At 33.3% G+C, this 13936-nt stretch overlaps 2 protein-coding genes across 2 annotated transcripts; one reads left to right on the forward strand and one right to left on the reverse strand.

Annotated features, from left to right (window-relative positions):
• Window positions 1-4071: 4071 nt before the first annotated feature.
• Window positions 4072-4848, forward strand: LOC119080979. The gene is made up of 2 exons (XM_037189624.1): window positions 4072-4396; window positions 4464-4848. Exons 1-2 carry the CDS (start codon window positions 4382-4384, stop codon window positions 4767-4769), a joined length of 321 nt encoding a protein of 106 aa, XP_037045519.1. The 5' UTR covers window positions 4072-4381; the 3' UTR covers window positions 4770-4848.
• Window positions 4849-7952: 3104 nt separating this feature from the next.
• LOC119080980 (neuropeptide-like 4) lies at window positions 7953-8617 on the reverse strand. The gene is made up of 2 exons (XM_037189625.1): window positions 8464-8617; window positions 7953-8391 (listed from the first exon to the last, which is right to left on the reverse strand). Exons 1-2 carry the CDS (start codon window positions 8473-8475, stop codon window positions 8101-8103), a joined length of 303 nt encoding a protein of 100 aa, XP_037045520.1. The 5' UTR covers window positions 8476-8617; the 3' UTR covers window positions 7953-8100.
• Between the last annotated feature and the right edge of the window lie 5319 nt (window positions 8618-13936).

Consider the following 13936-nt stretch of genomic DNA (forward strand, 5'->3'; position numbering starts at 1 on the left):
TACAAAACACTAAATTTGCTGATAAAAAAGATTAAATTTGCTGCTAAAAAAAATAAATTTGCAGAAAAAAGAATAAATTTGCTGATGAAATAAATAATTTTGCTACTAAAAGAATAAATTTGCTGACAAAAAAATAGATGTCATTCTGTTAATTAACGGAAAGTATCCATGAATTTTAAGAGCTCTGATTAATGAAGCCTGATTTCAATGCCGAAAATGTTTGTTGTAGAAATAAAGAGGATGTATACTGTACAATCCATGATTTAAATATTTTTTATCATCTGCTGTCCACAACGATGAAAAAAAACGTAAAAAGCTAATTAACCTGTCAAATACGGCTATTCATCTGTTATCGATAATAACGACAAAAATAATGACAAGCTCCAGGTAATATTGTCCTTTATGTAGTAAAATGTATGTTAAAAAATTGAAGTACTAGATTTGAAATCAACCGATCAAAAATACTTTGATCGGTGGAAGTAATAGTATATTACTTTCGAGGTTCCAAGTTGTGTATTTGATAAGTGGGGTTTTACAGCCGTCTATAATAATTTAATTAAAGTTAATTGATAGAGTGGTTAAGGGTTTGAGTAAAATCAACCTAAATAGTCTAGATTTGCTGTTATCAATTCTCGATGATTTTTAGATTACAAGCTTCCTCACTTTCGGTATGAATGTAATAAGTTAAGAATGTGCCCTACGAACACAGCATTACAAATATCACCAGTAACAGAAATACTTTTTCCCCTTCCTTCTTAACGACGCTAAAATACTTAATGGCACGGCGATATGTTACATAAAATATGTTCTACATACATAAAATTGTATTGTCCTTTATTGTTCTGTATTAAATCAACCTACAACATATTATAGCACTTGTGCTAGATGAATATTTCCGATAAGTGAGCTGTACGTATCCACAAATAGAAGTTTTATCACATGAGATGCTCCGTTTAATTGACGAAGCACGAGAACGTGATATGCAAAAGATACAAGGAATCGGTATTTATAGAGCTAATTATAGGTTACGTAATATGTATTAATTAGTTGTCGCCCACTGTAACAGGCATAAAAGCAGGACAATGAAAATGATAAACTTTAGAAATGAATTGATACACACTGGTCTTTAAAAAGATGAAGTAGCTCATATTATGCTCAAATCCTCAAATTAAGAACACAAAGAATATACCATAAATAAACGCTCATTCAATTGAGCTAATCAAAATCAATTTGAAGCTGATTGGACTTCCTATATTTGAAATAACGCGAGACAAAAAAAAACGGAATGGCTAAGGTCGTATGTGTTGGGTCGGGCACCCAACAGGGGTCAGGTCATAAGATGTAATTGGGATTTCTATTTGAAAAAAATAAGAACATTCAACTACCTCACTGCCGAAGCTTGAAACGCAGTTTGAAATAATTAAAAATTAATTTTACATTTTTTTGCACCCATCATTGTAAAAATCATGACGCAAACAAAGGACATGTGATGATTCTACCTTAAACTATAGCCACATGATAACATAATGTTACGATTGTTGATACCGGCATTATACAAAAGTTTTGAAAGCATTACTCTACCGGCATACACGACACTCGATACAAAATAAAAGTTTTAATTAGACTTTTCCTATTTAATTGAAATTATTGGAAATTGATTCTCGCCATATGCACCCTGAACGTGAACTGTGACATTGGCAAAAGGAAAATTTGATGAATGATAAAAACGGAAAATAAAAATGCTCAACTTTTAATTAACAGTGTTACACGTGGAAATAAGAGTCGTATGCAGAGTACGCATTACAAATGTACAGAACTGCAGCCAGGTAGTGAGAATATAGAGTTAGAGTGATAGACTAGAATGCGCATCTTCAGGAACCATCAAGAACTATGACATTGTTATCTCTGTTACAGTAGAATTCAACCAAGGAGTAATTTGTTTCATGGTTTGCACTCTAACGATGTCATACACTAGCTTGTGTTTTGGGGTACGTTGAAATCTGCTACTTTACATTTCGCCAATAAATGTAGAAAACAGGGATAGACAATGTGATACATTATTTTCGGTTTACACTGTAGACTTCCACATCGCTCCATACGTTCAGTGTGCAGCCCTGCTCTCGACTTTCCTTTTATTATAAAACCACCTCCAACAAAGGTTTGATATTGAAAACCTCCGATAGGTACAGCAAACGGCATCAATCGAGTACACGCTTCTATCTCTAGGGAAACCTATTTAAGCTTTACTGAAACAATTTTCTGAATTTGATTCCCAATTTAAATTAACTTTTTTTTAAATGGACACAATTGCGCTCTCATGTGCTATTCATAAATTGTTGATAAACATTTTGTATGGCAAGATAAAAGAAGAACATGACGTATTTCTACGTAGCACATTGTAGGGCGACGTGAATGTTAATACAATCTGCTTTCCAACAGATAATTTTTGTTTTTATTTTCTTAAATGTAGGTAACTTTCAAAAAATCTACCAGACAGGGAGTGCATAAAATTCACACAGTTTTATCGATGTAGATTGGCAACGTACCATTTAAGTATAATAACTTGTAGCGAGAGACAAATGCAACAAAAAAATAATCTCGTTGGAACCTAATTATCAGACTCCGTTCAGGAAGAGGCGTCCTTGATGAAATCATGTTTTATGCATGCCTGTTTCGTATTTAGGAGCTACTCATTAGCCTGTGTGTGTGTGTCTTCAGATTGTAGTTTAAACTAGATTATTCAGATAAACTATTTTGAACATTTTGTTTTTGATAAATTAAGTGAAAACATTTAGAAAACACACAGAATGTAATAGATTTCATCTAATTTCTTCAAATCGCCTTCGAATGTTCCCATTTTACAAGCGGTATTGCAACGTTGAAGTTGGATACTAATTCTTTGCTTCAAATACATTTTCGTCTTTTCGCTCGTACTGTCTTCAATCAACATTTTTTTTAGCAAATTTATTTTTTTTTGTTTCATATGCCGTTTATTTTCAAATGAATTAATTACAATTGAACTCAAACCATCTTCTTCGGCTAGTATCAGCGTTTATATAAGGGCACCACAGATACATCCACAGTAGCTGACTCACCCACTTTTGTCGAATTCAATTATTCCTTTCAATAGTTTTAATCCAGAATCCAGATATTTCAATGGTTGCTCCAAGACAGTTTTCAAAGTTGTAGACTATCCAATCGGGATTCGTTTTTATTACGACGATATTAAACTAATAATTTCGAATTTTGTGTAAAATAATTTGCGGAGCAAAAAAATTTCACGTCTTTTCTCAAAGCCTACCACATCGGTAGCAAATTTATAGAATGTGTTCATTTTGTGTATACAAAATTTCCATTTAATGTGTTTAATTTGAATTTTTTACACTTCTTGTAGTAGCGTAACAATCCTGGCACAAGAATGAGTCCTCAGACACCTACTGTTTTTATAATCAAATGGGACTACAATAAGTGTTCGACGTCTCATTCTTTTCCCATGATTGGTGCGCTTACCCTGAACAGAATACATATTGGATAAATTTTCATAAGACAAGTGAAAATTGTGTGGATTTAATGTACACTAAATGAAAAACCATATCGAAAAAGTGTGTGTGTCAACTGCGATTGTTAGATAAAGAAGCAATTATTGTGGTACACAATTTTTTATTAGTACTTGTTCCAAGGTTATACATTTAGGAGGCCAAAACTATTGGGGTCAACGTCACGATAATCAAGGAAAGTTTAATTCTACAAAAAGGAAAATGTTAAGGAACACTAAAAGAACGGCTCGAATGTAGAGTATACGTTATCAAATTTGAAAACAGTCACATTCCCAATAGTTGTTTTCTAAGGTTTCGTCGTGTGTCCAACAACAATTCAAGAATCTTGATATGCAGTTTTGAATTTAAATTAAGATCCGATCACAATGAATTAATTTAATCGCAATAACAAATTCCTAACCAATATATCTACATTACAATGACACATATGCTACTTTAACAAGACTAATAACAATCAACATAAGAAAATAAACAGACGAAGCGTTTTACACATAGTCCGCATCTCGTTTCAATTAAAACAGTAGCAACTTTGAAGAATTTATGGCACGGTCGATTGTTTCATAAATAAATATTATAATAGAATTAAGTCGAATTTCGGACGTGCACAAAATTTTAAATTGAAGTATTTTCGTACAAAATTTTTTGGATGTCAGTTGAACTTGGAATTAAAAATAGCTAATTACGTCGATGATATACCAAAAAGGAGGGCTTTGTTTTTGATATATGTTGTCTTTGTATAAAAGAATGGTTGATTGTAATCTTTGATATCAGTCGATCAAGTGCCTTTTGTCAGTCAAATAATAGAATCCAGAGTTTGAAGCATAATGTTGTTTAAGATTGTAAGTAAAGCAAGAAGACGAGTTTTATTGAGATCAAATAATAAACGTTTTTTTTACTAAAATTTAGACCATTTTCACCCTTGCTTTCGTTGCTGGAATTTTCGCCGAAGCAACTCCTGAAGCTAAACCAGCAATAGTAGCGCCACTTGCATATACATCTCCAGTGGTCGTTGATGCACCTGTCGTAACAGCCACAAGTTCCCAATTTATCGCTAGAAATTATAACGGTGTCGCAGCTCCTGTTGCGTACACAGCATACTCCCCATATGCATATGCTCCATACGCCTACGCTGTTAATCCTGTGGCACCATTGAAATACAGGACAGTTGTCTCTGCTCCGGTTAAATACACAGCGGCTACTGTTTTAGTATAATAATGAAACACGGAATATGATCCGCATTTAAGCGACAATAAATTAATTGCTTTTTGTAAGCTTACCAAAATGTCGTGTTGAGTTTATTTAATTTTAAATTTAATTGTGTTTTAACGGACAGAGAAACGGATATCCATGATGCGTAAACTACAGATTAGTAAAATACCGTGGTCAGAAGTAACAACAGAAATATGAATACAAGTTTCGTTTAAGCTTTCAAAGAAGCATAGCATCTGCAACCAAGCAGTAGAACAAATTTTTTAAGAGGAACCTGTTCAGTGCTATGACAGAAGGCATGGATATCAACAGTACAATTATGTGGTCTGGTACTTCTTTTGAATCAAAAAAATTTCAAGAGATTAATGTGAAATCTTTTGCATCATTTCTTTAACCTGCAGTTTGCTATAATATAAGATTACGTTGGTAGCAAGCAGCTCGTCATTTAGTTTTGCCTTCGTTCTCGATAACAGATGAAACTGTATAATGGTGTTCAGGTCGCTCTTTGGAAGTTGATTTGATTCACAATCACACAGAGCGATTTTGTTTAAATACGGGAAATTTCCATATTACGATTCGGCTAGAATAAGCGTTACATTTTAATAGAACGGTAGAACCTGAAGTTGACCTGTCTACAGATTTACGTTTTAACTGCAGTCGCATACGTTTCTGAAAGGCGGTTTGGTTAATTTTGGAAGATTAGGGCAATTCAGGATTCGAGCATAATTGTAAAAAAAAACTGTTTAATACACAGAGGGAAATGTTTTCTTATTCAACTCGTTGTTAGATCTACTAGCGCAAGAAACAACCCCATTTTATTGCTAGTATGGCAAAAATGTAGAACACAACCAGATCTACATTTTTCTTCATTTGGCCAAAAATGAGCCATCATGGCTTCATGGTAAAAAATCGATTTAAAGAATGTCTTGGCCAGAAATATGTCACTAAGTTTTGTGCCACCGAGAATTGAAATACGACGGATTTCAATATCGATAACTAGATTGAAATGTCCAAAATTACAACACCCGTTTTCATGGCTTATTACAACACTCAAACCAGTGTTGAAATGAAATTCGTATGAGTTATTACAGCATTCGTTTTAAAAAAATGCAAAGCAACGTGATCGATCAAATTCGAAGAGTGATTGTTTACAATGAAAATTCTGAATTTTTGTGCATTTGTCTATTTCAATTCTCGGTTGGCACAAAGCATGATGTGTTACACGTATTGTAATGAGATTTTTTCAGCACACGACCCAACTTGGGTCTAGTGCTGAAAAAATCAACATTACAATACTTGTAACACAACATACTATTATGATTCTTTGTGTTCATCATAAACTATTACTTGTTCTGAGAATACCATTTTAATCTACTATTATGGTAATAGAAACATATCCAAATAGGTTTAACACGAATCCCATGCTTATTATTCATGTTATTCCTTTTAACGTACAAAAAAAAATCACCTCCGAAGTCTATGTGGTGCAGAAATTTAAATTTAAATAATCGTGTTTAACATCAAAGTCAATCTACAGCCACAATAAATTACATATTTTATCCAATCACACATGGGCACACGGTTGTTGACATTTTTATATAGATAATTTAAATGGTAAATTATCGATAGACCGAAACCAATTAATTAATTATATTGTTTCTATCTATATCGTTGTTGTTTTTTCTATATGGATCTATCGACTTTGCTGACGATGAACGAGTATATAAGGCAATAACAAAAAAAATGCATTCGGCTGAATGTGTGATGTCATAGCATAATTTATGCCAACGAAATGCAAATTCAATCCATATTTTTGCATGTTTTTGATTCCACTCTCGACTGTTACACAGACATAAATTTCAAATTGTATGTAAACTAATGCTAGCTACAACAGTTTGCATTTAAATGGAAATTATCCGTTTAAGATTTGTTGGTAAGTAAACACTGATATAATTTGTGTTAGGTGTGTCTGGTATATCATTTGCGAGTATATTTAATAAATTAGGAAAAATGCCAGTCAATGAATTTCTAAATTCTAAAACATTAAGGTTTCATTGTTAGAAGTGAAGTACCTCTACAATTCGATTCGGTTAATGTTACGTACTGAGCCAATGCTAGATATATAAAATAAAAATTGTTTTCTCATAATTGTTTTACCTTCACTATGTCGAGGTTGGTGTTATTAAAGAATAGGTGATATTTGATCAAAGGTACATAAAATAGTCTTTTTTCTGGGATTTAACTAACGAGTGGTAATGGCTCGTTACAATGAGTGTGTGAATTTTTGAAAAAAAATATAATAACTTCAACCAGCAATTCTAATTACGTATCAAGCTAATAGAAGAACCTTACGAACATGTTTCAGGAAATGGTTTTTTAACTGTCTGTTTGGCAGTGCTTCACCTATGGTACTTGACTGTCTGTGAAATGTTTTAGGCCTTTAGATATACTCTAACTTATGCTGACTTGAATTTTACGATCTTTCTTTGTTGTCTTCTAGTCACGTAAGACTCCATGTTTCATTCGGTACGTATGAGTCCAATTTCATGTGTTATTGATTCATTAAAGAACGGTGTATCAGTATCATGCCACTCATTTAATTAAGGTTTAATTCTCTAACTAACAAAACACTAATTTTGGCTAATTAAGGAAAAAAAACAATGTTTTCACACACAAAAAAAAATGTTAAAAACGTTCGTCGTTCCAAGAAATAAAATCTTCAAGGTTCACTTACACTTAAATCGTGTTATATGTGCACCTATAGTCCTAGAGTATACAGATTTGAGAAATGTCTTTTTGTCTTCAAAAAAACAAAATTGGATGTTTCGAGAGAAAACCATCAGAAGTACCTACAAATACTCTTTGACATAAAATTACAATCAATTTTATGTTGCAATCGCACACTGCCCAACTCGTCAAAAACAAAATGAGAAGTTTCGCGAATTCGCAAATTCCAAGAATCATTTTTTAATAAAAACATCCGAATATTAGTATACATGTTCCAATGTGTTAATAACATACGTACGTTGTATAACACAACATATAAACAAAAATTTTCGATAACGAAATGTAGCTTTGTCAGAATGAACCTTTCGAATCAATAATCGTATCAAGGAAAAGTAGATTACCGGAATTTTAGTGAACACAACAGATCCAAATCGGTCGTCTTTTCTAATAACCCAATGATAAAGACAACCTTTTATTTTCGTTTGAGTGAAAGTTAGAAAATTTATTCCAGAAAAGTCGAAACATACATCGATTTTGTTCGTACATTCGGTTGATTTGAATGGAGTTGATGCATCGTTTTATGTACTATTCTTTTTGCGAGAAAAATTTAGTAGTACGAATAGGCCAATGGTGACGAGTAAGTCAATGGTGACGAGTAAGTCAAGGGTGAGGCGTAAGCTGAATATGCCACCGGTGACGAATAAGTAAGTCCGGATGAATAAGCAACTGGCGAAGCATATGATCGTACGTACGGCGAACCGGCAGTATATGCGTATGGTGAAGCGAGTAGTGAGGAATAAGCAACTGCGCCTAAACCTCCCGGAGCTGGTGCCGGAACTGGTGCTGGTTCTGGAGCTGGGGCAGCTGTAGCCAAAGCCAAGACAATAGCGAATACCAACTAAGTAAAATAAGCGAATATTATTGAGTTGAATTCGATAAAACAAACTCGATTTATTTCCACAGCACTCACGTATTTGAACATGATGATTAGAATTTAGTCGACTTGAGATGTCTTTGCGTGAACACAAACTGTTTAATTATGATGATCTCCCAAAAAATCCATCCCTATTTATATGTCTCCTAGCACCGCGTTATTCATCAGCGAATAATTACACAGACCACATACAATTGTTTGCAAACGAAGACACGGAAAAACAACCAAAATTAAAAATTGTATCACTTGTCTAAGACATATATCATATATGTTTAAATTTACATATTTTGTTCGTAACAATTACGTACAGTATTATGTTATCGGTGTACGTACATACATACTTCCAGCTGAGACGCACATATTTTTTTCACTTCCAAATCTGTGTGGTTCTGTGTGTGATAATCAATATGTATAACGTATGAATGGTGGGAGTGTTGACAATAGCGAAATATAAAACTACTTAACGAGTTGATTGGTATTGTTAAGCTTTGAGGAATAATTAAATTGTCTCAAAAATATTTACAAAAAATATCCAAATGCAATAGAACCGCTGTCATTCTAATAGAAGAACCTGAAGATCTACTTGATACACGTTTGCGTAAATTGTTACACATTTACTCATTATTCCTCAGTTAGTTAACCACTAAAAATAATTAAATCTTTTACTTCAACTGTTTTGGAAACTTAAGTGCAGACGTTACACGATTCGGACCTTCAGCAAAGATATTACTCACCAAGTGTCTTTTACTTCATTAGTTTAAACATACATTCTGATTATAAGAGAACAAGGTACATAGCATACTTCGATAACAGATGAACTAATAACTAAAAAGATCATTGAGAAGCGATATGCATGAACCGAAAAATTTTTATTTAGGAAATCTCTTTTTGTGACGGGTAGTGCATAACTCTCCTCATTTGTATCTTGCCAAGAATCTCAACTATTTCACTTCAAGAGATGATACCCTTTTGTGTCACATCATTTGGTCATTGCTACGGGAGGGTGACGACATCGATGACGAACTTTTTCATGGTAGCTTCATAGGTTAATTGAACTGTGCTACCCGTTTATCTGCTTAAAAACGGTCAGCTTAAGATTATAATTATACATAACGGCTCTTTCATGAAAATGTGCATTACACATGAGATAAACGTGATTTTTCATAGATTTTCAACGTGAAATTTATTGGTGACGACAGAATGGTTATCTTTTCATTCTATATTGGATGTGAATGATCTAAAAAATCATCTAATTTTATAGCAACGTGAACAATGCCAAAATTAAATGTGTGACTCCTGTGTTTCATTTGAAACGTATGCCTAACAACAACAAAAAATTAAACGAAAGATAATCGCATTATAGTCAAATTTTAATGCAAAATGATGCTGCAAAACAATTGACGACAACTGTTGTTTGTGGACATTGAATTATTTTTAGACATCAAATAACGTGACATTTTTTAGGATTATTTTTAAATTTAATTTTTAAAACGCGATTTGATCACCATTCGGTTGTATGCCATAGAAATTAAATCCGATTAAGATCAGTAGATATGTATACGTCATTTATAAACATTGTTTGCTCACATCCGTATAAAGTGACTGACATAAAAGTGTTAGTTGAGACTTGCCATTTTTCTCCACATATTCTTCACATACTCGTATTCCACATATTTTCTCTCAGATTATATATTTGTTTATATTCTTAAGTAAAAGGAGGCACGACTGAAGGGTTCTATCAAATCTATGAACCAATTTTACAAACTGAAAATTATGTAGAGTAGCATGACTGGTGAATGTAAGCCCTAACATTTTCTATGTAATTTTTTAATCGAACTTGTTTAGTTCTCAAGGCTTCATATTTCTTCTGAAAAAATACTTTTGATAACAGACATATACCCTCACATTTTTTATACATTAGCTACCGCTACAATGTCTCCTTAAAATTATAACTCCTTCGACTGCCTTTTCTTTACTATTTTTTCTGTTTTTTTTTTCAAGATTTTTAAGGATCTGCTTTTTAAGTTTTAAGGATTTTCGTGGCTTTTTGTTTTGTTTACTGAGAATTTTCTGATGAAGAGATTTTCTATTTCATTCGGCTTTCGATTTAAACAGTAGTGAAATGATGCATGGAAACTAAATTCAACATTCTCTCCATTTACCAACAGCGTTAAATTTTTTGTTTAATGCATCAAATAAGTTTCGACGGTAAACAGGCTCTCAATATTTTGTTGAATTCAAACAGAATAGTGTATGCAATGCTTGGATTCCAAATTTCAAAAGCACCTACAGATCTACACTTTATTCCATATATAATTAAATTAACATCCATTCAGGCGTTTACGACCAGTTTAAAACATTTGCATTGCTGTTGATGTGATTATTTTTTCTCGTATAAAGCCGAATGTTTTGGTATAATAATTTATAGGCATGAAGACTGGTGAAGACGCATACAACTACTTGTTACTTATTCGTTCAATTCACTCTACATATTGTTTACCTATACATTTTCCTTGATCCATTTGTATTTTGTTAAGTTTTAATTAGGATTGTGTGTGTAGTTTATGCGTTTCGAAAAGTTAGGCATGGAGTAGATCTTAAAAGGAAGCGTTAAGCAAAACGGTGTGTGGTGGGCCGAAATTAATTATTTTCATGAAAATCAATTATAAATTTTAACACTATGCAAAATCACCCAAAAATCACTTACAGTGAAAGTGTGACTCAAGTCCCTTTATCCATTTACAAAAGAACTGATATCGGCAGGGGTGATGCTCTCAGCTTTGACACCCAAAAAGTGCGTCACAAATAGCAGATCATGAGGATACGTCATACGTCCTTATTCCTTCTCCGAAACTGTTTTGCAATCCCAAAATTGATGTATTCAATCAGAACGTCTGCAGCATGGAAATTTGAAGATTTTCTTGCAGCATTTGACGATGAAATTAAAGATCTTTTGGAAGTAATACTGAATGTAGATTTGAATCACAAGCAGTGGACGCAACCCAAGTAGCATTTCAGAAAAAATAACTTATTCGTTAGAATAACGTTGTAGCAACGGTGTCACAACGGTTTTGCAACCGTTGTTGCCCGGTTATAGTTTAACCTAGGTCAATTAACCGTTGGATAACAGTTAAACAACGAAAAAGTTAAACATTTAAGGTAGAGCAACTATAATTTTTAACTTTTTCGTTGTTTAACGGTTATCCAATGGTTAATTGACGTAGGTTAAACTATAACCGGGCAACAACGGTTGCACAACCGTTGTGGCAACGTTGCTACAACGTTATTTTAACGAATAAGTTATTTTTTCTGAAATGCTACTTGGGAAGCGACTTTACCTATTAATGTAGGTGGTCTTGGAATAAGAAGACTTCAAGACATTTCTTTACCTGCTTTCCTTGGTTCGTCATTTGGTGTTGGAGGTCACGTCTCTCATATTCTAAACTCTCAAGACGTGCCTTCGGAGAAATGGAAATGTTGAAGAGCCGCTTTGAAGACTTCCCAAAAAGCTTGGGACATGATCAATACAAAACGAATTATCAAGAAAGAACTGGTTTTTACATCGAAGCTTGAGTTGCCAAAAAAGTGAGGCAGATATCTACGTCATATAGAATTGAATGAAATCATAAGTCGAGCACTTATGGCCCTTCATATTCCAAACCACCTGGAACCAAAAGGATTGTCAAGAACTGACGGTTAAAAACATGATGGAGTGACTTTGACGCCATTGTCTAAAGGAAAACTTTTGGTCTGGGACGCAACCTGCGTAGACACGTTCGATAATTCATACTTGTCGAAAACATCTAAAAAAGCTGGCGAACTCAGAAATTTTGCAGCGCTTGAAAAACACAAACATTATTCAAATTTGACTTCATCTAATAATTATATTCTTTTAGCATTTGCAGTAGAAACTATGGGTCCTTGGAGTACAGAATCGAAAAATTTCATCAACAATATTGGTTCGAAGTTGCAGGAATTAACTGGTGATAAGAAATCAAAATTTTATCTAACACAAAGAATCTCGTTGGCTATTCAACGCTTCAATGCTAGTTGCGTAATGGGAACAATTCCTGCGGCGAATCCTTTGGAAGAAATTTTTTATTTATAATGTATTTTGAAAAGATCCAAGTTTTTACAGGTTGGGATGAGGGCTTAGCCTGACTACCTTTTCTTGGAATATGTGAATTTCTTAAATAAATCTTAATAACCTTCCACAAGTGGCATAGCATAGTTCGGAATTATTAATTTTTATGAACATTCCTTCAAATTAGTTTCTTAGAATGACGTCCTTGACTTACCCTTAAAATTTCAGAGTAATTCAAAAGTTTTACCGTTACAAAGGTTGATTCATTAATTTAAAAACGTATGAAAATCCGTTTCTTCACACCAGTTTTCAAATTTTGAAATTCAATATCTCGGCCCAATCTAAATCGTGTGATAGCTCCTTGAACTCGTATGGCTAAGATTATGAAAAAAATACTTTGTGTGTAGTAGGAGCAAATGGGGAAAGTTAAAGTTCGTGTATATATGTGTTCCTCAGCCCTACGGAAATTTTTTAGTGAGTACGGACTTGCGTCACGACGCTTCACTAACATGGCCATGATACGTACATGTACGTACACGTTACCCTAGAAATTTCCATGCGAATAAATTTCTTTCATGGCTGCGTACACGCACAAACAAGAATTTATGAGAGTAATATTTAACCAAACATCTGTTGAATCTGTCGTAGGTTCAAAAAAATCAACCATTTGAACATTTATCAAATCTATTACTTCATTTGTTTCAAGTAAGCTCATTATTAGTTTTCGTCGTTGTCGATAACGATGCATTTCGTTCCATTCGAAAATAATTTATTGTGTGATAGTCAAATCCAAGTTTAAAATGAGACTGAATAGCCGAGATATAAATACTTGACTATGTTTGCATCGCTATTGTCAAGTTAATATTCGAAATTCATTCATATTTAGCAAGTACCATATGCGGACATGTTTTAACATTAAACGTGACACACAACAATTGAATCAGTACATTATGTTCGAAAATAAAACTCTTGAAGAAGATGTTCAGCATTATGTTTATTTCTGGAAATGTATGAATGCTTAAAATAAATTGCAAAACATATCCCCATATATTCCCATGTATGTTAGTCATATGATTCAAACACATCAATTGTTCATTCGTATTCAATCGACACATGTATGCAACACCTCTATGAATAATATTTGTATTTTTATACAGACAAGAAATTACTCTAGATAAAAATGTTCATCATATGGCCGTAGCTGTACAACAATATCCTTGACTTGAATGAACTTCAACTCTGCGTTCTCTGCAACGAGCAATGTTTTTTTGTCTTAAGCAAGATGTTGCCAGAAAACCGGATACCATCAGAAAACTGCTGTTTTCTGTTCTGTTTTTAGTCTTTGTTTAATAAACTCAAAGAAGAAACGATTAAAGCATGCAATGATGTTTCATATTGTAATAGTATATTGCAACTGAACGCATG

The sequence above is a fragment of the Bradysia coprophila genome, unplaced genomic scaffold (genome assembly GCF_014529535.1).
Source record: "Bradysia coprophila strain Holo2 unplaced genomic scaffold, BU_Bcop_v1 contig_350, whole genome shotgun sequence".
NCBI classification, from domain to species: Eukaryota; Metazoa; Arthropoda; class Insecta; order Diptera; family Sciaridae; genus Bradysia; species Bradysia coprophila.